A 27,195-nucleotide genomic window follows, 5' to 3' on the forward strand; every position below is an offset into this window, starting at 1 on the left:
TTTCCCATTCCAATTTTTTAGTTGTAGATGCATTTTGGTATTGTGAGCTGTTGTTGACCTATATAGGTCGAGGGAAGTGTCCGATTCCAATGTGTAGTAACTCAGTGTGGTTTGATATTGTCAGTTGTAGTTGACCTATATAGGTCAAGGGAAGTGTCTGATTCCAAGTTTTGTTGGTTTTGGAGTTAGTTTTGTGGTATCAATAGTTGCGGTCTGATTATAGTTTTTAGGTATTGTTGGTTTTTATTTTGTTGTATCAACAATTTTGGTTGAGCTATCTAGGCGAAGGAAAGTGACCGATTCCTGTGGATATTATGAGTGTAGCGGAATGTGGAAATTTTGTGTTGTTTTTATGTCATCGTTTTGTTGATCGCCGTGTCTTTGTGTGTTTATATTTGGTTTGTCCCCACCCCAAAAAAAAAAAAAAAATTCCCAGGCTGATCCCATTAGTTTGATTATATTTTTGGAGGGAGATGTGTTTGTTTTTGTATGTATTTTCATTTTTGTTGCTGTGTTTATGTAATGACGTCATAGGCGCCATGTTGGAGACTGAGAATGGTTGTTTCTGCCATATTGGTGATGTCATGGATCAAACTAGACGGGTGAAATCGGATACTTCTGTAATCCCTCCTTATGCTTCATGGCTCAGTGTGCCAATTGTTTTCAGATTCCTGTTACTTACAACGCTAATGGACATCAATGAAACTTGGCAGTTATGGAAGGCAAAATTCTTTATAATTGTTACTCCATACATCTTCCAGGTGAGCCACCTGAGTGTGACAAGTTCCAGTGGCCATTTTGAAACCTTACATCTTATGTTTCTCATTTCTTCTGAGGAAAAATACGAACTAACTATCTTCTTTGGAGAAAAGAAACCCTAATGGCTGGTAGGGAAGGTTCCCAGAATACAACTTCCTAAAGTAACACCCATGCATGCACGTACGTCTGTCTGTTTAACTGATGTAACTCTGAAAATTTGAAACAGGCCAGTCTCAATCATTCTTTGTAATTATTGGTGCTTTTTACATTAATGTTGTGTGTCCAATTATGTGTACTTGACACACCATTTCTTAAGTATTCTAATTGCCTCACTCCCTATTCTCTCATCAAAGGGAAATGCACCTAAATTCACAAATTTATTTTAAATCCACAAATAAAAAAAAATATTTCTTTGTGATATTTGTTAGGTTGAGTTGTATTAGTCTGTGCCATTCACCCATATTATGCACTGTGAGTGGAATGTAGGCAGTTTTTTTACCAGTGTTTCAGCAATAATACTGCCCAATTTGCTTTGTATTTGTAGTGTTTAATGATGACTGTAGCACAGACTTTATTTTTAAATAATTCTTTTTCATGTAATTTAACCAAGTGTCATATCCCTTTTAATTTAAGTTTCAAGCATACCAAGGAAAAATCTGTGTTTTAATTCATATGATCATCAGATCATATGAATTAAAACATAGAGAGCCTGTGTTTTTTCCAAATAGGGTGCAGGGAATCAGTTGCACAGCCATGGATGACAGATGTAATGCTTTCCGTAACACATTTCTCATACTCATTGAGAGTTGCTTTCCATTAGAACATTTTAAACCAGGTACTAGCAGTAAAAGGCAGTCTGGGTGGCTGACTAGTTGTATAAGGATATCGTGTAGAACAACGCGAGAGTTATATCAAAATGTTAGAAGTAGTCACTATCAAGCTACAGTAGCCCATTACAAACAGGATTGTTAAGGTGCTTAAAATGTTGTTAGGAAGACAAGGAGTATATGATACACAAATAGAATAGCTAATTGTTGTTGTTGTTGTTGTTGTTGTTGTTGTTGTCTTCAGTCCTGAGACTGGTTTGATGCAGCTCTCCATGCTACTCTATCCTGTGCAAGCTTCTTCATCTCCCAGTACCTACTGCAATCTACATCCTTCTGAATCTGCTTAGTGTATTCATCTCTTGGTCTTCTTCTATGATTTTTACCCTCCACGCTGCCCTCTAATACTAAATTGGTGATCCCTTGATGCCTCAGAACATGTCCTACCAACCGATCCCGTCTTCTGGTCAAGTTGTGCCACAAACTTCTCTTCTCCCCAATCCTATTTAATACTTCCTCATTAGTTATGTGATCTACCCATCTAATCTTCAGCATTCTTCTGTAGCACCACATTTCGAAAGCTTCTATTCTCTTCTTGTCCAAACTATTTATCGTCCATGTTTCACTTCCATACATGGCTACACTCCATACAAATACTTTCAGAAATGACTTCCTGACACTTAAATCTATATTCGACGTTAACAAATTTCTCTTCTTCAGAAACGCTTTCCTTGCCATTGCCAGTCTACATTTTATATCCTCTCAAGTGTCTCATTTCCTAATCTAATTCCCTCAGCATCACCCGACTTAATTTGACTACATTCCATTATCCTCGTTTTGCTTTTGTTGATGTTCATCTTATATCCTCCTTTCAAGACACTGTCCATTCCATTCAACTGCTCTTCCAAGTCCTTTGCTGTCTCTGACAGAATTACAATGTCATCGGTGAACCTCAAAGTTTTTATTTCTTCTCCATTGGTTTTAATACCTACTCCGAATTTTTCTTTTGTTTCCTTTACTGCTTGCTCAATATACAGATTGAACAACATCGGGGAGAGGGTACAACCCTGTCTTACTCCCTTCCCAACCACTGCTTCCCTTTCATGTCCCTCGACTCTTATAACTGCCATCTGGTTTCTGTACAAATTGTAAATAGCTGTTCGCTCCCTGTATTTTACCCCTGCCACCTTTAGAATTTGGAAGAGAGTATTCCAGTCAACATTGTCAAAAGCTTTCTCTAAGTCTACAAATGCTAGAAACGTAGGTTTGCCTTTTCTTAATCTTTCTTCTAAGATAAGTCGTAAGGTCAGTATTGCCTCATGTGTTCCAGTGTTTCTACGGAATCCAAATTGATCTTCCCCGAGGTTGGCTTCTACTAGTTTTTCCATTCGTCTGTAAAGAATTCGTGTTAGTATTTTGCAGCTGTGACTTATTAAACTGATAGTTCGGTAATTTTCACATCTGTCAACACCTGCTTTCTTTGGGATTGGAATTATTATATTCTTCTTGAAGTCTGAGGGTATTTCACCTGTTTCATACATCTTGCTCACCAGATGGTAGAGTTTGACAGGACTGGCTCTCCCAAGGCCGTCAGTAGTTCCAATGGAATGTTGTCTACTCCGGGGGCCTTGATTCGACTCAGGTCTTTCAGTGCTCTGTCAAACCCTTCACGCAGTATCGTATCTCCCATTTCATCTTCATCTACATCCTCTTCCATTTCCATAATATTGTCCTCAAGTACATCGCCCTGGTATAGACCCTCTATATACTCCTTCCACCTTTCTGCTTTCCCTTCTTTGCTTAGAACTGGGTTTCCACCTGAGCTCTTGATATTCATACAATTGTTTCTCTTATCTCCTAAGGTCTCTTTAATTTTCCTGTAGGCAGTATCTATCTTACCCCTAGTGAGATAAGCCTCTACATCGTTACATTTGTCCTCTAGCCATCCCTGCTTAGCCATTTTGCACTTCCTGTCGATCTCATTTTTGAGACGTTCGTATTCCTTTTTGCCTGCTTCATTTACGGCATTTTTATATTTTCTCCTTTCATCAATTAAATTCAATATTTCTTCTGTTATCCATGGATTTCTTCTATCCCTTGTCTTTTTACCTACTTGATCCTCTGCTGCCTTCACTACTTCATCCCTCAAAGCTACCCATTCTTCTTCTACTGTATTACTTTCCCCCATTCCTGTCAATTGTTCTCTTATGCTCTCCCTGAAACTCTGTATAACCTCTGGTTTAGTCAGTTTATCCAGGTCCCATCTCCTTAAATACCCACCTTTTTGCAGTTTCTTCAGTTTTAATCTACAGGTCATAACCAATAGATTGTGGTCAGAGTCCACATCTGCCCCTGGAAATGTCTTACAATTTAAAACCTGGTTCCTAAATCTCTGTCTTACCATTATATAATCTATCTGATACCTTTTAGTATCTCCAGGGTTCTTCCATGTATACAACCTTCTTTTATGATTCTTAAACCAAGTGTTAGCTATGATTATGTTGTGCTCTGTGCAAAATTCTACCAGGCGCCTTCCTCTTTCATTTCTTAGCCCCAATCCGTATTCACCGACTATGTTTCCTTCTCTCCCTTTTCCTACTGACGAATTCCAGTCACCCATGACTATTAAATTTTCGTCTCCCTTCACTATCTGAATAATTTCTTTTATCTCATCATACATTTCATCAATTTCTTCTTCATCTGCAGAGCTAGTTGGCATATAAACTTGTACTACTGTAGTAGGCATGGGCTTTGTGTCTATCTTGGCCACAATAATGCGTTCACTATGCTGTTTGTAGTAGCTAACCTGCACTCCTATTTTTTTATTCATTATTAAACCTACTCCTGCATTACCCTTATTTGATTTTGTATTTATAACCCTGTAATCACCTGACCAAAAGTCTTGTTCCTCCTGCCACCGAACTTCACTAATTCCCACTATATCTAACTTTAACGTATCCATTTCCCTTTTTAAATTTTCTAACCTACCTGCCCGATTAAGGGATCTGACATTCCGCACTCCGATCCGTAGGAACCATATGGTCAGTTGTGAAGGAAGTGTCTGGCCAGCAGCACAAGTTTGACAATATAAAGTAAGTTTGTAGTAAAAATATTTTTGTTACTGATAAATCAGATATGTGTACAGTATTTAACAATCATTTTCTGAGCATTGCTGATGAATTAAATAAAAATGTAAGCAGGAGATCCTGGGTTCGAGTCCTGGTTGGGGCACACATTTTCAACATGTCCCCAATGATGTATATCAATGCTTGTTTGCAGCTAGGCTGCCGATTTAATTATCATTTCATTCTAGAGAAGCTGCATGGTCATCAATAGTATCTGTTCTTTCGGGAATAGATACTACCTTCACATATTGTTAAAAATATGGCTACCCGGCCATTAACCTTCTTGTGCGAATGCACATGCTATGCCCCAACTCGTATGGGACTTGATAGATTAATCTGCCATGAGTAATGAGTGTGATGGGCAAACATCTGTTTGGCTCACTACAAATGTAGTGGTATGGACATGTTGGGAATGTGGGTCTCACAGGGAGCGTGCAAGGAATAAGTCACTGCAGACACACATCCTCTGTTCCCCCGGTGGCTCAGATGGATAGAGCGTCTGCCATTTAAGCAGGAGATCCCTGGTTCGAGTCTAGGTCGGGGCACACATTTTCAACATATCCCCAATTATGTATATCAACACCTGTTTGCAGCTAGGATGTCAATTTAATTATCCATATTTGTAATTTTTCCTTTAGGAATAGTTAGTTTCCTTAACAATTAAAGTACTCAGTAGTAAAGCCGCTTTACAAAAAGGAGAAAGGGATAATGTAGACAGTTGTAGGGCAATTTTTATGCCATCAGTTTTGCTAAAGTTATTGAAAAGGGCTGTGTATGTAAGGATAATTTCTGTTTGCTGATGACACTAGCTTGGTAGTAGTGGATGTTGTATGCAACATTGGCTCGGTTTCAAATAGTGCAGTTCATGACGTAAGTTCATCGCTTGTAGAAAGTAAACTAACGCTAAATCACAGGAAGACTTAGTTTTTACAGTTTCTGACACACAAATCAACAAAACCCGATATTTAAATTTCACAGAATGGGCATATGATAAGTGAAACTGAACAGTTCAAATTTCTAGGTGTTCAGATAGATTGTAAACTGTTGTGGAAAGCCCATGTTCAGGATCTTGTTCAAAGAGTTAATGCTGCCATTTGTACTTTTCTAATGGTATCTGAAGAAAGTGATTGTTCAGCATGAAAATTAGTCTAATTTGGTTATTTTCATTTGCTTATGTCATATGGTATCATATTTTGGGGTAACTCTTCCCATTCTAGAAGGATATTTTTGGCTTAGAAATGGGTGGTTCAGCCAGTTAGTGGTGTAATTTCACGTACCTCTTGCTGACCCTTGTTCACTAGTGCGGGTATTTTGACATTGGCCTATATATATATATATATATATATATATATAATGGGAAATCCAGGATGGAATGTAACAATACCAGAGAAGGAAAGTTGCTACTCACCATTTAGCGGAGATGCTGAGTCACGATAGGCACAATAAAAAGATTCACACAATCATAGCTTTCGGCCGTTAAGGCCTTTGTCAGCAGTACGCGCGCACACACACACACACACACACACACACACACACACACACACACACAGTCTGCAGTCTCAGAGAGCTGAAACTACACTCTTTGCATGAGTGTGTGTGTGCACATGTGTGTATGTGTGTCTACTGCTGACAAAGGCCTTAATGGCTGAAAGCTATGGTTGTGTGAATCTTTTTATTGTGCCCATCACAACTCAGCATCTCCGCTATATGGTGAGTAGCAACTTTCCTTCTCTTGTATTTCTTTACTGTCATTTCTTGTTAACGATATCAGCTTATTCCCAAGAATAAGCAGCTTTCACTGAGTTAATATTCAGCAGAAATCCAACCAGCATTTGGATCGAACTTCCTTAACTCTTGTGCAGAAAGGTGAGCAATATACTGCTGCATCCATTTGCAGTAAGCCACCACAAGAATTCAAAAATCGTAGCAGTAATCCACGCACTTTCAAATTGAGACTGAAGAGATTCCTCATGGGTCACTCCTGTTCTGTTGAGGAGTTCCTTGCAAAATTAAGCTGATTCTTATATTATATTGTTGATTGTGTTTACTTAAACTTACGGCTTGACTTTTTTGGGGTTCATAAACATTTTATTTTTATCTGTTATTATTTTTATTTTGTAATTTCATGTACTGACATGTTCCATGACCTTGGAGGTTTGCTCATCAATTTGGTCCTACGGAACTTGACATGTAAACAAATATAAATAAATAGACATTTTTTGAGAAACTTCTACATAAAGACAGTTTTTGTGTGTCATTAGTTACAATTTATTTTCCACTTTATTGCCTTGTTTGGTTTCTCTTGAAATATGCTATCAATAAGCTGTAAAATCACTATTTCGGTATATCTTGGCACAATATAAGCAATGAACCAACATTAGGCAAAGAAGTCTGGACATTTATTCACAGATTCTGAAATATTATTAGCAAAATTCCCCTCAGTATTCAGTGAAAGTAAAGAGAGCCTCACTCCATGGCTGACTATGGAACTACACCAGGAAATGAATAAACAGTACTCTGCACCTGAAGGACTTAAGTAAGATCTGATAACTGAACTTTATTAAGTATACTCAAAACAGCTGAATAAATTTAAGGAAAATCAGGCTTGCCCGTTTCGTTGTATGCAGCAAGTCGAATCCTGCAGCACCGTTGAAAAAACTGTGCAGTTTCAGCATAGGAAAAACGAAGTCTGATACTATTTTTTAAAAGTCTGCAGATGAATTAAACAACGTTTTCCCGACCATATCAGTGTTCAGTAATCAGCAACAATATACCATCATCATATCAGCTGGTTTCTCTCTCTCTCTCTCTCTCTCTCTCTCTCTCTCTCTCTTTTTGTGTCTCTAATTGCACATTGTGTAATGTGCTTTGTGTAAAGCAATCAGAAAAATCTCTTCTGAGGCAGTAGGTAATGCTGGAGTGAGTATAAGTATGATTAAAAAATGTTGTCTATATTATTATTGCAGCACATACAGATATCTTCAGTCTCTCTTGCTAAAGGTCCATGTCCTACAGAGTGCAAACAAAACTTAATTTGACCAATATTCAATGATAACACAAAATCACCAATTAACTTTAGTCCAGAAAGCATATTAACACTCGCATTACCAAGCAGGGTATTCTGACTACCCCAGGTTGATTTTTTCCCTATAATAATGTTACCCGAAGGGCCACATGCCTGTGGTTTCATGACTTTGTACTAAAATGATTAACTTTGAATTCACACTCATGGCTATCTAATTTTTTTGGCGTTATCATTGTTATTCACGTCATTTATTGGTGGTATTGTGAGACTACCCCACTTGGTATGAAACGTCTTATTTTCTTATTTGTAGAAAAAGAAGATTTTGGGAAATATATCTGTCATTCATCTTCTTTGTTGAGTTTTGCCATAGATCCAATGTTTGTTATTGTTGCTGGTTACTATTGTTGAGTTGAAGTTGACGTTCACCGTTAAGCTGACATTACACGAGTCAGTATTTCATCTACAAGTAAGGATGTACAAAGGACTTTCTAGTGAAGAGATCATGGAAATTCTATACAATTCTGATGTCAGTGACGATGAAAATGAATGGGACATTGATAATGAACTGAATGAATGTGTGGAACCTCTTGACAAAGACCCTGTCATAGCATCAGATGAAGCTGATGATGAAATATCAGAAGGCACTACACATTCAAGTGAACAAGTAGAAGAAGAAGAAGAAGAAGAAGACAACAAAGACACTGGAGATTTGTTTGTTTCTAGAAGTGGACTACAATTTACTAGTGAACCACCAAAAGGTGGGCGGCGTTGACGTCGCAACATTTTGAATGTAACACCTGGCCCAGTGAATGATGGAAAAACAATCAACACAATAACAGAGTCATTTTTATTATTTATCTCACCGGAAATCGTGAGCATCATTGCAGAAGAAATGAACAGGAAAGCCAAACGAGTAATTTCTTTGTGGAATGCAGCTCATTCTTTGAACAAAATGACATGGAGAGATATAAATGCAACTGAAGTGTACGCTGTATTAGCATTTCCAATAGGAGCTGGTCGAACTCATGGACATCACACTAGTGCTTCCGATCTGTGGGAAGGTAACGCAACCATTCTTTTCTGCTGCCATGTCAAGAAACCGATTTTTAACTATACTGAAATTCTTGCGATTTGACAACAGAGACACAAGCTACAATCCATCAGGGTAGTGTTCGACAAATTTCAATCTAATTTGTGCAAGATCTTCTATCCTTATGAATATGTGACTATTGATGAAAGATTAGCAGCGTACCGAGGAAACTGCCCTTTTAGGGTTTATATGAAGAGCAAGCCTGGCAAGTATGGCATTAAAATTTGGGTTTGTGCTGATGTGAAGACATCTTACTTATTACGGATCCAAATTTACACGGGAATGGTGGACAATACTCTGGAAGTGAATCAAGGACAGAGAGTTGTTTTGGATCTGATGGAACTATTTCTTAATAACGCTCATGGTGTAACAACTGATAATTTTTTCACCAGTTTCCCATTGGGTGTTGAACTACTAAAACGAAACACCACATTGGTTGGTACCTAGCGTGATTCCGAAGGAATTCTTGCCAAACAGAAAGAGAGACGTTCACTGTTCAATGTTCGGTTTCGCAAATGACTTGACCCTAGTTTCCTATGTTCCAAAGAAGGGAGAGGCAGTAATACTACTCTCTTACTCAGCATAATGAGAGACAAGTGAGTGGTGAAGAAAGTGAACACAAACCCAAAATCATACTGCACTACAACAAAACCAAAGGTGCTGTAGATAATGGGGACAAAATGACAAGAGAATACAGTTGTGTTAGAGAAACGAGGTGATGGTCACTAAGAATCTTATGGAAATGATAGATGCTGCAGCACTGAATGCATATATTCTATACACTCAAAGATTTCCTGAATGGCAGAAGAATAACTGAAGCCGACGTAAACTCTTCACGACTGAACTGGCATTTGGACCCAGCAAAGGCAACGTGGAAGATAAAGCCAAAAATATCATTGGTCTTCATAAAGATGCACTGAAAGCTTGTGGTATTGCAATTCCTACAGCAGTGATTCAGACCCAGTGTTCCAAGTTACCAATGCCACAACGATGTCAAGATTGCAAGAGAAACAAAGATCGGAAAACAAGATTCTGTTGTGTAATGTGCAAGAAACCTGTTTGTAATATACACAGAGAAGAAACTGTTACTGTGAAGTGCATGCAGTGCAAAAATGTACTTGACTGAAAAATTGAAAAAGTCTTGTGTTATTTTACTGCAGTGACTGTTGAGGTACATAGATTATTTATTTTCTGTTCGTTGAGTACTGAATTTACTGAAAGGCATAAAAATTTTTTTGTACTTTGTATCTGTGATCTGATTAAATACTTTTAATAATCTGAAAAGCTGTTTTTCAATACTAAATAAACCCATTAAATGGAAATAATGAAATCTGAGAACAAATATTACAATAAAACACAAAACCCTTTTGGGGTAGTCCAAATACCCCGCTTGGTAAAATAGAGGTGTGAAAAAGCTTGATAACGGGAGGGTTAACCCAGTATCTGAAGGCTTATAGCACAGTGTTCATGAGCAGCTGATGGAATACTTTAAAACTTTGATAAAGTTCATTCAGACTTCCAGAAACATCATTTGCACAGCAACTTATGACATCAGATATGCTGTAGATGGATGTAAAGTGCCCATCTAGAAAGTGCTGGATTTCTGCACAAGGCTTTTCATAATGTTGATTTTAATATATTTATTCGGAAATGAAACTGCTAAATTTCTCAAACAGTGCAATACCGTAGTTCAGCGACTACCTTAAAAAAAGCTGCTATCAATGAGTGTGGTTCAGTAAACTCATCATGGAATCATGGTGCCACATCAAATATTAATGATGACATTTGTTCAGTATCAAGATGTACACTAAACCTGTGTATTGTACTAAACCTGAAGAAGTTACAGATCATCCTCATATACTATTGACAATTGATTAGTGAATATTTTCGTGAAACAGTTCCTCCTCTGCTCCTTGGCAATATCCAATTAACCAACCAAAAACTAATAAAAGGTTATTGCATAATAGGAAAGTATTTCCATCCAAAATGAAGGTAACGCTAATCCAGACTGTGCTCATGCTGAATGTACATCTACATCTATACTCTGCAATGCACTGTGAGATGCATGGCGGAGGGTATGTCCCATTGTACCAGTTATTAGGGTTTCGTCCCATTCCATTCATGAATGGAACATGGGAAGAATGATTGTTTGAATGCCTCTGTACATGCAGTAATTATTCTACTCTTATCCTCATAGTCCCTATTTGAGCAATAATTAGGATAGTGTAGTACATTTCTAGAGTCATCATTTAACCAGTTCTTGAAACTTTATCGTCTTGGTATAATTTACGTCTATCTTCAAGAGTATTTAGTTCATTTCCTTCAGTATCTCTGTGACAATTTTCTGTGGATCAAATAAACCTTGTCGTTTTGTACTGCCCTTCTCTATATACATTTAGTATCCCTGTTACTCCTATTTGGTACACTTAAGCAATATTCTAGAACCAGTCAAAGGATTGATTTTTAAGCAATGTCCATGGTAGATTGATTGCACTTCCCCAGCATTCTACCAATAAACCCAAGTCTGCCACCTTCCTTACCCCCATGACTGAGCATATACAGTCATTCCATTTCATATACCTACAAAGTGTTACACCCAGGTATTTGTACGATTTGGCCGATTCCAACAGTTACTCATTGATATTACATTTTTCACTTTGTAAAATGCACAATTTTACATTTCTGGACATTGAAAGCAAGTTGTCGATCTTTGCACCACTTTGAAATGTTATCAAGATCTGACTGAATATTTATGTAGCTTCTCTCAGATAGTACTTAATTATAGATAACTGCATCATCTGCAAAAGCCTAATTTTACTATTAATATTGTCTGCAAGGTCATTAATGTACAACATGAACAGCAATGATCCCAACCACTTGCCTGGGGCACACATGAAGTTACTTCTACATCTGACATTGACTGTCCAACCAAGATAACATGCTGCATCCTCCTTACCAAAAAGTCCTCAGTCCAGTCACAAATTTATCTCGACACGCCATATAGTTGTACTTTTGACAATAAGCGTAGGTGTGGCACTGAGTCAAATACCTAATCAGGAAACCTACCTGACTGTCTTGATCCAAAACTCAGTATGTCATCTGAGAAAAGTACAAATTGGGTTTAACTTCAGAATCCAAACTAATTGGGATTGGGGAGGTCATTCTGTTCAAAAGACCTCATTATGTTTGAGCTCAGAATATGTTCCAAGATCCAACAACAAATCGTTGTCTAGAATATTAGACAGTAGTTTGGTGGATCACTTCTGCTAGCCTTTTTGTAGTCATGTGTGACCTGTGCTTTTTTCCAAGGACTGGGCACAGTTTTTTGTTTGAGGGATCTACAATAGATTATAGTCAGAAGAGGGGCAAACTCAGCTGCAAATTTGGTATAGAACCTGACAGGGATTGCACCGGGCTCTGGTGCTTTGTTCAATTTTAACGATTTCACCTAACAGCCTTTGCATATGACCAGAATTTCTTTGGATTTTGTGAGACATCATTTGACAATATTCATTGAAGTCATCACTCATTAAACCTGAGCCATAGTTCGCTATGTGCTCTTTGCCTGTGCTGAATGTTTTGTTTCTCATTGAGGCATGACACTGCTGATTTTTTTTATCTAGTTTAAGGAACATATATACCGTTCTGCTTGTTTAATATCCTTTGTTCTTTAGTAATCAATGTTCCAAACTGCGTCATGATCACTGACAACAGTTTTGATAAGGACATTCTCAGAGAGGTCTGGTGCGTTTGCTGACATTAGATCCAATATATTTCCATCAGGAGTGAGGTTCATAACTATCTGTTCTAGGTAGTTTTCAAAGAAGGCATTTAGTAATGCAGACTATCTTTATCACGCTGACCACTAACAAGACTGTAATTTGTCTTTTCTACTGCGACAAATATACTGCGATCATTTCTCATTTGCCTGTCATTTCAATATACACTTAAATTTTCCCCAAAAATCTCACTGCTGTCAATTTCAAGTTTCAACCAGATTTCTGTTCCTAGTATTATGTGAGCTACACTGCTTTTCATGAGCGCTTCAAACTCTGGCACTTTGATGTGAATGCTTCGGTAGTTAACTATTAGGATTTTAATACTCTCACCAATGGGAGGCATTTAATTTGATTTACACTGATATTTCTGGGTTTCCTACAGCTATTGTTACACTACGTGATCGAAAGTTTCTGGATACCCAAAAAACATATGTTTTTCGTATTAGGTGCATTGTGCTGCCACCTACTGCCAGGTACTCCATGTCAGCGACTTCAGTAGTCACAGAGCAGTAGTGAGAGAGCAGAATGGGGCACTCCACAGAACTCATGACTTCAAACGTGGTCAGGTGATTGGTGTCACTTGTGTCATTTGTCTGTACACAAGATTTGCACTCTCCTAAACATGCCTAGGTCTACTGTTTCCAATGTGATAGTGAAGTGGAAATGTGAAGGGACACATACAGCACAAAAACGTACAGACTGGTCTCATCTGTTGACTGATAGAGACTGCCAACAGTTGAAGAGGGTCGTAATGTGTAATCATCTATCTAGACCATCACACAGGAATTCCAAACTGTGACAGGATCCACTGCAAGTACTATGACAGTTAGGCGGGAGGTGAGAAAACTTGGATTTCATGGTCGAGTGGCTGCTCATAAGCCACACATCATGCCAACAAATGCCAAACGACACCTTGCTTGGTGTAGGGAGCATAAACATTGGACGATTGAACAGTGGAAAAACATTGTGTTGATCACAGTACGCAGTGTGGCAATCTGATGGCAGGGTGCGGGTATGGTGAATGCCCAGTGAACGTCATCTGTCAGCGTGTGTAGTGCCAACAGTAAAATTTCGAAGCGGTGATGAAATGGTGTGGCCGTGTTTTTCATGGAGGGGGTTTACACCCCTTTTTGTTTTGTGTGGCACTATCACAACACAAGTCTACATTGATGTTTCAAGCACCTTCTTGCTTCCCACTGTTGAAGAGCAATTTGGGAATGGCGATTGCAACACAATCGCCCACCTCTTCATAATGCACATCCTGTGGTGGAGTGGTTACACATCAATAACGTCCCTGTAATGGACTGGCCTGCACATAGTCCTGACTTGTATCCTAAATAACACCTTTGGAATGTTTTGGAATGCCAACTTCGTGCCAGGCCTCACTGACTGACATCGATACCTCTCCTTAGTGCAGCACTCCATGAAAAATGGGCTGCCATTCCCCAAGAAACCTTCCAGTACCTGACTGAACGTATGCTTGTGAGAGTGGAAGCTGTCATCAAGGCTAACGGTGGGCCAACACCATATTGGATTCCAGCATTAGTGACGAAGGGCGCCACAAACTTGTAAGTTATTTTCAGCCAGGTGTCCAGATACTTTTGATCACATAGTGTATCTGAATTGACTGGAGAGTCACATAAACTAAAAAAGCTCTTGTGTGCATCCCAAACATTGTCAGCTACCTGGGTAGCAGCCTCTGATATGTAGTGCACCCCTGACCCATTTAGAGCGACCCTACAGTTTTCAACCGTGTTGCACAAGTCAAAGAAGTCACAGCCTCGCTTGTCGCAGAACCTTCAAAGTCTCTAGTTCAGTCCTTCCACTCGATTCACATCCAAAGAGCCATATCAGTTAACCGAGCGAGGTGGCGCAGTGGTTAGCACACTGGACTCGCATTCGGGAGGACGACGGTTCAATCCCGCGTCCGGCCATCCTGATTTAGGTTTTCCGTGATTTCCCTAAATCGCTCCAGGCAAATGCCGAGATGGTTCCTTTGAAAGGGCACGGCCGACTTCCTTCCCCGTCCTTTCCTAAACCGATGACCTCGCAGTTTGGTCTCTTCCCTCAAAACAGCCCAGCCCCAGCCCAGCCATATCAGTTCTGGGGACAATGCTGTTTGTGGGAGCATACAGGAATGAGGTGGATAGAGGATAGGGCAGCTAGGCGCTGTAGGACATTCCTCTTTTCAGGGTATGGTGAGAGAATGTGTTTCAGTTTCTCCAGCTCTGTGTGGTACTGAGTCACAAGGGGAGTGCTCCTGTGTGGGTGGATGGTGGTACTTTGGGAGGTGGTGGGTGACTGGAGTGATAAGGCATGGGAGATCTGTTTTTGTACAAGGTCGGGAGAGTAAATACAGTCTGCGAAAGCCTCAGTGAGACCCTGGCATATTACGAGAGGGACTACTCTTCACTACAGTTGTGTCGGGCACAGGTAACTGGGCTGTATGGAAGGGATTTCTTGGTATGGAATGGGTGGCAGCTGTCGAAATAGAGATATTGCTGATAGTTGGTTATTTTGATATGGATGGGGGTACCAATGTAGACATCCTTGAGGTGGAGGTCAACATCGAGGAAGGTGGCTTGTTGGGATGAGCAGGACCGTGTGATGCATATGGAGGAGAAGATATTGAGGTTCTGGAGGAATGTGGGTAGGATGTCGTCACCTTTGATCCAGATCACTAAGATATCATGAGTGAAATTGAACCAGGTGAGGGGTTTGGGATTCTCGTTGTTTTGGAAGGATTCTTCTAGGTGGCCCATGGATAGGTTGGCATAGGATGGTGCCACGTGCGTGCCCATAGCCACCCATTCCGTACCACGAAGTCCCTTCCATACAGCCTAACCAACCATGGCCACCGCATGTGTAATGACAAGTGGTCCATCTCAAAATATACGAAGTGTCTCACTGAAGCCTTCACTGACCGTAATTATCCTACCAGCCTTGGACAGAAACAAATCTTTCGTGCCTTATCTTTCCACTCTCCTACCACCTTCCAAAGTCCCACCATCTGGCCCATTCCCCTCATAACTCATTACCACCCAGGACTGGAGCAACTGAATCACATTCTCCTCCAGCGTTTCGACTACCTCTCGTTGTGCCCTGAAATGAGGAATGCCCTACCCACTATTCTTCCAACCCCTCCCACAGTGTTATACTGCTGCCTGCTGAACCTACACAATACGCTCATCCATCTGTACACAACCTCTGTTCCCAACCCCTTGCCTCATATCCCTGTCCCATACATCCTCCCACAATCATATACACCAGTACAGTCACAAGCATCACGTATCCCATCAAAGGCAGGGCTACCTGTGTAACCAGTCATGTGGTCTACAAGCTAAGCTGCAATCACTCTGCTTCGTTCTATGTGGGCATTACAACCATCTAGCCACAGGAAAGAATTCCCCTTGTGACTCAGTGCCATCCAGGACTGGAGCTGTCCACATGTGTGGCCACCAACAAACTGGCCAAGAAACAGCTGGCCCACGCAGTTGCTGAGCTTGCACATTCTTCATTTCAATAACTGCTTCAAGCCTGTGCCATCTGGATCCTTCCCACCAACACCAGCTTTTCTGAATTGCACAGGGGGGAAGCAATATATCCTACATTCCCATAACTCTCCTGGTCTCAACCTTTGTTAGTCAATGTCCTTAGCCCCGTAGCCCTTCCCTTTTCCCATTCCAGCACTACACAGCCCTTTATTCCACCAACATACCCACAGGCTTTTTATTCTCTCCTTTTCTGCTACCCCCCCCCCCCCTCCTCTGTCTAATTTCCTGAACGCAACTAGCTGCGCTACCTTCTCTCCACCACACCCCTGAATACTCACACAAGCAGCACTTTACTGTCCCCCACTCCTACCCTGTTATCCCTCCCCATCCTTGCTCCAGCATCCACCATTCACCTACCACCCAGTTGCTTCTCCCATCACATGCTGCTGCTTGCAGTCTGGGGTCAGCAGTCAGAGACTGTGGGCATGTGTATGTGAGTTGTTTGTGTGAGTGTATGTGTATGTTGTCTATTTCCGCTGAAGGCCTTGTTAGCCAAAATCTTGCATTCTGACAGTCTTTTTGTTGTGCCTATCTGTGACTCAGCATTTTTGCTATATAGTGAGCAGCAACTATAATTTTCATATGAGGCGTGTTTTTTAAGTAAGTACCGTTTTGAAATTAAAAAAAGACGTGCTAAGATATCTCAATAATTTTATTTTTGCATGAAAGCCTGTAACGTAATCTACTTTTCTACATAATTTCCTTCAATATTGAGGCACTTGTCATAACATTGTACCAGTTTTTGTATACCCTCCTCATAGAAGTCTGCACATGACTTGTTAACCACTGCATCACCACTGTTTTGACTTCGTTGTCGTCTTGAAGACGCTGACCGCCCAGGTGTTTCTTCAAGTGCAGGAACAGATGGTAGTCACTGGGCGCAAGATCAGGGCTGTATGGAGGATGACCTAGAGTTTTCCATTGAAAAGATATGATGAGATCTTTGGTCTGATTCACCACATGCGGACGGGCATTGTCTTGCAGCAAAATGATGCCTTTGCTCAACTTGCCATGTCTTTTGTTCTGAATTGAATGGTGCAGATTGTGCAATGTCCTACAGTAAGCCTCTGCATTGATTGTCTCATTACAAGGCATCATGTAAAAATAAAATTATTGAGATATCTTAGCACGTCTTTTTTTAATTTCAGAACGGTACTTACTTAAAAAACATGCCTCGTATATTGTTATATTCCATCCTGGATTTTCCATTATTTGAATGAACTATTAATTACACTTACATTTCTAAAATACTGTTTACCCATTATCATGCCTATCACCATTATTATTATTATTATTATTATTATTATTATTGTGTGCTGTTCATGTGTTACTTTTGTTGTAATGTCAACTTGCTAAATAGCTGGTTAGCTATAAGAGAGGGTCTTCAATGCCAAGACGAAATATATATATATATATATATATATATATATAAACACAGATGATGTGACTTACCGAACGAAAGTACTGGCAGGTCGATAGACACACAGACAAACACAAACATACACACGAAGTTCAAGCTTTCGCAACAAACTGTTGCCTCATCAGGAAAGAGGGAAGGAGACGGAAAGACGAAAGGATGTGGGTTTTAAGGGAGAGGGTAAGGAGTCATACCAATCCTGGGAGCGGAGAGACTTACCTTAGGGGGGAAAAAGGACAGGTATACACTCGCGCGCGCACACACACACACACACACACACACACACACACACACACACACACACACACACACACACACATATATCCGTCTGCACATACACAGACACAAGCAGACATTTGTAAAGGCAAAGGCTTAGTGTACATCTTGATACTGAACAAATGTTATCATTAATATTTGATGTGGCACCATGATTCCATGATGAGTTTACTGGACCACGCTCATTCATAGCAGACATTTGTAAAGGCAAAGTCTGCTTGAGTCTGTGTATGTGCAGACGGATATGTGTGTGTGTGTGTGTGTGTGTGTGTGTGTGTGTGTGTGCGCGCGAGTGTATACCTGTCCTTTTTTCCCCCTAAGGTAAGTCTTTCCGCTCCCGGGATTGGAATGACTCCTTACCCTCTCCCTTAAAACCCACATCCTTTCGTCTTTCCCTCTCCTTCCCTCTTTCCTGATGAGGCAACAGTTTGTTGCGAAAGCTTGAATTTCGTGTGTATGTTTGTGTTCGTTTGTGTGTCTGGATATGTGTGTGTGTGCGAGTGTATACCCGTCCTTTTTTCCCCCTAAGGTAAGTCTTTCCGCTCCCGGGATTGGAATGACTCCTTACCCTCTCCCTTAAAACCCACTTCCTTTCGTCTTCCCCTCTCCTTCCCTCTTTCCTGATGAGGCAACAGTTTGTTGCGAAAGCTTGAATTTTGTGTGTATGTTTGTGGTTGTTTGTGTGTCTATCGACCTGCCAGCGCTTTCGTTCGGTAAGTCACCTCATCTTTTTGTATATATATATATATATTTGCTGTTTTATCCCATTCCTCTGTCTCCATCTCTTCACATGATGCTAATGCTTTGGTCATTTTTATTTTGATCATTTTATTAGTTCTGTCACTCTGCAGCCAGACTTCATTTACAAGTTCTATATTATATATAGGTTTACGTGTTTGAAGAAAAGGACTGAAGAAACAAATAACAATGACATATTTGGTAATGACATTGGTAAATGTTATTCAGGAAGTGAAGAGCCTGTTGATGGATCATTCAAAGAAAATACCAATAAATAGTAGAAGTACTCTTCAGCAGAGAGAGGTCTGGCAGACAAGCAGAATTTAAATGTAGTATAACCACATATTTTCTGCAGTGTATTACTAGAGTCATGGTTGTAACATATGTTTATTTTGTGACTCAAATGTATGAATATTCTCAGGTTTTACTGTTCATGCTCTTAGTTTAACATTTTAGTTGTATATTTTTTACAGTGCTATTTTAACAGTTTATTGTGCTGCTGTTGGAGTAATATTTTTATCTGTGTTTGCAGATTCCAGTATATCTTTCACGGACATTGGCAGAGAAGTTATTTCTTTTTCAGTACCCAATCAAAAAGTCATCAATTGGGTATGATGGAGCAAATGTTATACAGGTAAGAGCCATATATTTATCATTTAAGTTGTTAATTTTCCATTGAAATATCCCATTAAATTAAAAATGTGATTCAGGAAACACAGTGAGGAAGCACAGGTTTTATGTTTGCAAAAGCAAACCCCAATTTGTTAAAGAATCGAACTTGCACATATAAAACAGCTTCAGATATCTGATTGCATGACAAATGAGTTAATGTGTTAAATACTTGGCATTAAGCTTGTAAGCAAGAAAAGGTTAGAAATTACATTCAATGTTTCTTGGAACACTCTAAGTGCCCTCATTATCAGTCACTGAATGAGTATAGTTCAGTAAATATTTTCTCTGTATTAACCAAGAGCTAGTTTTTTTGTATGACGTCATATCCCCTGAATTGTGTGTCATACAGTGATATAATTTTGTAAGTACATTCAGTAGTAAATGTCAATACTGCTTGTAAAATGTGCGCAAAGAGAGTTGGTAGTAAAGAAGTAATTCATTAAAATGTCATTGCCACATGCTGAAGTTTCACTGCATGAACAGGAAATATGTTGTTGTTGTGGTCTTCAGTCCTGAGACTGGTTTGATGCAGCTCTCCATGCTACTCTATCCCGTGCAAGCTTCTTCATCTCCCAGTACTTACTGCAACCTACATCCTTCTGAATCTGCTTAGTGTATTCATCTCTTGGTCTCCCTCTACGATTTTTACCCTCCACGCTGCCCTCCAATGCTAAATTTGTGATCCCTTGATGCCTCAAAACATGTCCTACCAACCGATCCCTTCTTCTAGTCAAGTTGTGCCACAAACTTCTCCCCAATCCTATTCAATACCTCCTCATTAGTTACGTGATCTACCCACCTTATCTTCAGCATTCTTCTGTAGCACCACATTTCGAAAACTTCTATTCTCTTCTTGTCCAAACTGGTTATTGTCCATGTTTCACTTCCATACATGGCTACACTCCATACAAATACTTTCAGAAACGACTTCCTGACACTTAAATCTATACTCGATGTTAACAAATTTCTCTTCTTCAGAAACGATTTCCTTGCCATTGCCAGTCTACTTTTTATATCCTCTCTACTTCGACCATTATCAGTTATTTTACTCCCTAAATAGCAAAACTCCTTTACTACTTTAAGTGTCTCATTTCCTAATCTAATCCCCTCAGCATCACCAGATTTAATTTGACTACATTCCATTATCCTCGTTTTGCTTTTGTTGATGTTCATCTTATAACCTCCTTTCAAGACACTGTCCATTCCGTTCAACTGCTCTTCCAAGTCCTTTGCTGTGTCTGACAGAATTACAATGTCATCGGCAAACCTCAAAGTTTTTACTTCTTCTCCATGAATTGTAATACCTACTCCAAATTTTTCTTTTGTTTCCTTTACTGCTTGCTCAATATACAGATTGAATAACATCGGGGAGAGGCTACAACCCTGTCTCACTCCTTTCCCAACCACTGCTTCCCTTTCATGCCCCTCGACTCTTATAACTGCCATCTGGTTTCTGTACAAATTGTAAATAGCCTTTCGCTCCCTGTATTTTATCCTGCCACCTTCAGAATTTGAAAGAGAGTATTCCAGTTAACGTTGTCAAAAGCTTTCTCTAAGTCTACAAATGCTAGAAACGTAGGTTTGCCTTTTCTTAATCTTTCTTCTAAGATAAGTCGTAAGGTTAGTATTGCCTCACGTGATCCAACATTTCTACGGAATCCAAACTGATCCTCCCTGAGGTCCGCTTCTACCAGTTTTTCCATTCGTCTGTAAAGAATTCGCGTTAGTATTTTGCAGCTGTGACTTATTAAACTGATAGTTCGGTAATTTTCACATCTGTCAACACCTGCTTTCTTTGGGATTGGAATTATTATATTCTTCTTGAAGTCTGTGGGTATTTCACCTGTCTCATACATCTTGCTCACCAGATGGTAGAGTTTTGTCATGACTGACTCTCCCAAGGCCATCAGTAGTTCTAATGGAATGTTGTCTACTCCCGGGGCCTTGTTTCGACTCAGGTCTTTCAGTGCTCTGTCAAACTCTTCACGCAGTCTCTTATCTCCCATTTCATCTTCATCTACATCCTCTTCCATTTCCATAATATTGTCCTCAAGTACATCGCCCTGGTATAGACCCTCTATATACTCCTTCCACCTTTCTGCCTTCCTTTCTTTGCTTCGAACTGGGTTGCCATCTGAGCTCTTGATATTCATACAAGTGGTTCTCTTCTCTCCAAAGGCCTCTTTAATTTTCCTGTAGGCAGTATCTATCTTACCCCCTAGTGAGACAAGCCTCTACATCCTTACATTTGTACTCTAGCCATCCCTGCGTAGCCATTTTGCACTTCCTGTCAATCTCATTTTTGAGATGTTTGTATTCCTTTTTGCCTGCTTCATTTACGGCATTTTTATATTTTCTCCTTTCATCAATTAAATTCAATATTTCTTCTGTTACCCAAGGATTTCTATTAGCCCTTGTCTTTTTACCTACTTGATCCTCTGCTGCCTTCACTACTTCATCCCTCAGAGCTACCCATTCTTCTTCTACTGTATTTCTTTCCCCCATTCCTGTCAATTGTTCCCTTATGCTCTCCCTGAAACTCTCTACAACCTCTGGTTTTTTCAGTTTATCCAAGTCCCATCTCCTTAAATTCCCGCCTTTTTGCAGTTTCTTCAGTTTCAATCTGCAGTTCATAACCAATAGATTGTGGTCAGAATCCACATCTGCCCCTGGAAATGTCTTACAATTTAAAACCTGGTTCCTAAATCTCTGTCTTACCATTATGTAATCTATCTGATACCTTTTAGTATCTCCAGGATTCTTCCAGGTATACAACCTTCTTTCATGATTCCTGAACCAAGTGTTAGCTATGATTAAGTTATGCTCTGTGCAAAATTCTACAAGGCGGCTTCCTCTTTCATTTCTTCCACCCAATCCATATTCACCTACTATGTTTCCTTCTCTTCCTTTTCCTACTGACGAATTCCAGTCACCCATGACTATTAAATTTTCGTCTCCCTTCACTACCTGAATAATTTCTTTTATCTCGTCATACATTTCATCAATTTCTTCATCATCTGCAGAGCTAGTTGGCATATAAACTTGTACTACTGTAGTAGGCATGACCAAAAGTCTTGTTCCTCCTGCCACCGAACTTCACTAATTCCCACTATATCTAACTTTAACCTATCCATTTCCCTTTTTAAATTTTCTAACCTACCTGCCCGATTAAGGGATCTGACATTCCACGCTCCGATCTGTAGAATGCCAGTTTTCTTTCTCCTGATAACAACGTCCTCTTGAGTAGTCCCCGCCCGGAGATCCAAATGGGGAAATGGGGGACTATTTTACCTCCGGAATATTTTACCCAAGAGGACACCATCATCATTTAATCATACAGTAAAGCTGCATGTCCTCGGGAAAAATTACGGGTGTAGTTTCCCCTTGCTTTCAGCCGTTCGCAGTACCAGCATAGCAAGGCCGTTTTGGTTAATGTTACAAGGCCAGATCAGTCAATCATCCAGACTGTTGCCCCTGCAACTACTGTAAAGGCTGCTGCCTCTCTTCAGGAACCACATGTTTGTCTGGCCTCTCAACAGATACCCCTCCGTTGTGGTTGCACCTACGGTACGGCCATCTGTATCGCTGAGGCACGCAAGCCTCCCCACCAACGGCAAGGTCCATGGTTCATGGGGGGGAAATATGTATTATGCCATAAACTTTTCTCTTCTTATTATTTTGCAGGGGCTGTCAGTGAGCAAAAAATTCATAAAGCTTTGAATTATTTGTAAGGTTTGTTGGAAGTCACCAGTGATCTTTATTTTCAAATACTGTGTGAATAAGGTCCCTGCAATACCTGTCTTACCGTGTTAAACCTTTTCTATAAGATTAGTAATGAGTATAATGAGGCAGTATTTTAAATTTGGTTAATAATTATATGAAACATTAAAAATTAAATTTTAATGCCCCCTGGGAGCCAATAAATAAGCAACCTGCAACTGGTGGTGACCCAGCTCTGCGTTAGCCATGTGGTAATAGAGGGAGTAACAGGATACATGGAGTACTGCTTATAACTGAGTTGTGTGTTGTTGGATATTTAGTGTAATACATCTTACTTGCATTGGTTACAAATGGATGCCATATTTGATGTTATTAAAACCAGCACTAAGATTTCTCTTCAGTTGAGGGATTCAGGGATCATTTCACGTTGAATTTTTCTTGAACCAACCAGATTCTGGAAACCAGAGATTTCATGTTCTTCTTTCTTAAATGTTGATATCTGCATTGTAATGATTGTAAGGAATAAGCACATAAGCTTTGGGTGACAGTATCTCTCTTTGTGTGTGTGTGTGTGTGTGTGTGTGTGTGTGTGTGTGTGTCAGCTATAAAGAATTTTGTCCAAAAACACCTTTAATTTGTAAGTGTGGCTGATTTCCTACATAAGGAAAAGAAATCAAAAGAAATAATTATTAAAAAATTAAATTAGATGTAATTAAACTTATTTGGAAAGCAGCACACATGACATGCATAGAGAAAACATGAAAACACAGTTCCATGCAATGAATTTATCTTTGAACTGAAAAGTGTGTGAAATATTCAAAAGGCTCAGTCATTGTGGTTTGACATAAGTAATGTGATTCCCCAGCGTGGTACATACGACTATGTGTGAGATGGTTAATGCCACTGTGTGATCAACAATGAAAGCTAGGACCTACTCACCATTAACTTAGATGACAGACTTTCTCTGTCTGACAGGTAGCAAACAAAACATTTTGCAGGTATCTTTCATTGCTTTAGTTACAACTGTTTTTTTTTTTTATTTACCAACAAAACATTTTGCAGTATTGCCAGAACTTTGAAAAATGATTTCAGGGACTATGTAGCATATAAAACGAAATTCCAAATTTAAAACTTGTATTAGAAGCAGTGATTTATTTACAGAATCCAGTCAGATAAAGGACAGTTATTAGAACTAGTTATGGTGGTATTGTTACAAATATGTTGATAAATTTCTGAAGGTACACGGAAAGATGGTGGAGATCAAATGATATTTTGGTCAGTGTTTTGTTTTGTATTTCTTCCGGTCATATCAAGATTAAAACGCAGAAAGATCAAAAGTTTACTATGAATTTCTTATGCATTAGAATCTACCTGTTTAGAAAGCTTCTTATGTACACTAGATTCTTGATAGTCAGGCCATTCCGTGCATATATGAGTGTTGGATTAGCGAAAGTGCTGGATTATTGAAAGCATCATAAGTTTAGTGGAAATGCATCGGGATCACACTTTATTAAATCCAAAGATACATTCATTTTCATATGAAACTTATTCCAGGAGTGTGTACGTATGCAGTGTTATCACTAAGTGTAAAACATGTCCCAGATTTAGTTGTCACAGTGATGACGCTCACTAACAAACAAAATAGTTTGCTACCAAGGAGGCTATTGAATAGTTTAAAGATGCCAAGTTTGAGCTGTACTTCAGGCACCATTATTTTGAAAGAGGTTTTGTGTTACTTGATTGTTTCTAATAATTTTTCATTATGACTGTTTTATAGTGGAAAATGATGTGTGGCTGCAGAGATCTGTTGTGTAAAGTGTTGCAGGGATTAGTTCTTTTCGTATTGTCTGTACTAGTGTATATTTCTTTATTGCTGATGCTGAGTGTATTTATTTACATTTACATGTAATTAGCAAAGAAGGGAGTTACAATTATTGAAGGATAAAGTATTTTTTGAGAGGGAGTTGTCACTTTTTAAAAAAATTTTAAAGAATTAAACTATTGGAGATGGTGGTCGTGTGTGTGTGTGTGTGTGTGTGTGTGTGTGTGTGTGTGTGTGTGTTCTTTTTCTGATGAAGGCTGTGGCTGAAAGCTAATGTGTAACTGTCTTTTAATTGTGCCTGGCTGCAACTTACTGTGTCGTCTTTATGGTAAGTATCAATCTATCTTTTCCTTACATTGTCTGTAGATAGAAGCTGGGAGATAAAGCAGCTCATAAATTCATCTCTTCCCTGCTTCTGTACCCCTCCATTCCATTTTTATTGCCTTCTACCTTACCCCCCCCCCCCCTCTCCATCTCCCTCTACCTTCCATCCCATCTCCTTTCATACCCACACCCTCTTCCTCACTCCATCCCTTCCACACCCCACCATTTAGTCTTTCTTCACCTTTCTTTGTGTTCATTCTGTTGTATACACAGTCAGTAATGTAACGTGTTGAATATTTTCTCTACAGCATTATTTTAGTAACCTCTAAGATCCTAAAATATTCTCTCCTGCCTTTCTTTTCACTCCATTTTTCTTTTTTTTCTCTTCTCTATCATTATATCTTACTGAAGAACTGATCTAAAATTCATGATCTTTTTTGATATAGCTTTGAGAAGCAGTGCAGTTTTTTCCAATAAACAACATTTTATTGAAATGTGTATTACTAAAGCACATCTGCAATAGAATACGTTGTAATTCTTTTTTCTTGCATAACTTAACAGAGTTGCATCAAACCAATACATCAGGAGGTTAAACTTGAATTGGAGCTTGACACTTCCAATCCCAATTATGACACCAGCAAGGGAGAACAGATAGCACTGAATGTGGACGGAATGTCCAAGGCACCTTTGAAACATGATAATCGAAAGCAGGAGGATCCTAAATATTTTCAAGGGTGAGTTGTTTTTTTATCTTGTTACAATTGCACAGTATTTTATGATTATGATGAACTTCAGTCAGAGATTTAGGGCTTCCAGATTTAAAGTAAGCAAAAGAAAGTCTTTTATTTGGTTGCTGTTTTCCTGTGAATGCTCATAACGTATCACTGAAGTAGGTGGGACCCATATGAAATATGACAAATAGGGGATGTTGGAAATGTGCAAAGAAAGGCAGCAAGAATGATCACGGATTTTTCTGGACCTATGGGAGAGTGTCAAGGAGATGCTAAAAAACCAGAACGTATGGACGTTTGAAGATTGACACCATCTATCATGTGAAATTCTAGTTACAAAATTTCAACAACCAGTTTTAAGTGAGGAATTCATGACTATACTGCAGCCTCTTCCAACCCTTGTATTGTTTCCATAGGGACCACAAAGACATATTTAGACTAATTGTAGCTAATGCAGAGGCTTGTAAGCAATCATTATTTCCACCCTACATAAGCAAATGGCACGGCAAAAAACTGTAATATGTGGTTCATGGGATGTATCCTCCCCATGCACTTTGCAGTGATTTGCAGAGCACGCAAGATTTTTGCATTAGCTTGGAGTAACTAAACATCTCAAAAAATACACATCATATGCAAAAAAATTAAACAATGGAAAAATCCAGGATCAGACGATGACAGTATTATGAAAAGGGTAGATTGCTACTCACCATATAGGGAAGATGTTCAGTTGTACACAGGCACAATAAAGAGACTGCTATACTTTTAGGCTTTTGCCCAAAAGGCCTTCTTGTAAAGTAAAAACACACACACATTCGCTCAAGCACATCACATCTCTCTCTCTCTCTCTCTCTCTCTCTCTCTCTCTCTCTCTCTCTCTCTCTCTCACACACACACACACACACACACACACAAAACCACTGTCTTTGGCCACTGAGGCCAGACTGCAAGCAACTGCACCTGAAGGAAGATGCAGTCCTTTTGTGATTGGATTGAGGAGGCTGGGTCGGGGAGGGAAGAGACAGCAGGGCAGGGACGGGGGAAAGTAAAGTGCTGCTTGTGGGAGCATGCATGGATGTGGTAAGGAGAGGGTAGGACTTTTAGGTGCAGTCGTGGGGGGGAGGGGGTGGGGGGGGGGGGAGTGAAAAAGGTATGAAGTTGAGGAAGTAAAAATGGCTTGTGGTGTGTGTTTGTGGAATAGAAGGCTGTGTAGTACTAGAGTTAGAGCAGGGAAAGGGGATAGGTGGGTGGGTTTACTAGTCTGTAGATAAATTGCAGGGAGAGTTCCCACCAGTGTAATTCAGGAAAGCTGGTGTTGGTAGGAAGGATCTAGATGATTCAG

General features: G+C 39.6%; 1 protein-coding gene across 1 annotated transcript in view; it reads left to right on the top strand.

Annotated features, from left to right (window-relative positions):
• LOC124594754 (DNA-directed RNA polymerase III subunit RPC5) overlaps positions 1-27,195 on the top strand; it is a 114,827-nt gene that overhangs the window by 10,515 nt on the left and 77,117 nt on the right. Inside the window, exons 2-3 of the mRNA XM_047133138.1 lie at positions 19,120-19,221; positions 25,687-25,859. Coding sequence (XP_046989094.1) covers positions 19,120-19,221; positions 25,687-25,859 — 275 coding nt within the window. The remainder of the gene's footprint in view (positions 1-19,119; positions 19,222-25,686; positions 25,860-27,195) is intronic.

This window comes from Schistocerca americana, chromosome 2 (genome assembly GCF_021461395.2).
Source record: "Schistocerca americana isolate TAMUIC-IGC-003095 chromosome 2, iqSchAmer2.1, whole genome shotgun sequence".
NCBI classification, from domain to species: Eukaryota; Metazoa; Arthropoda; class Insecta; order Orthoptera; family Acrididae; genus Schistocerca; species Schistocerca americana.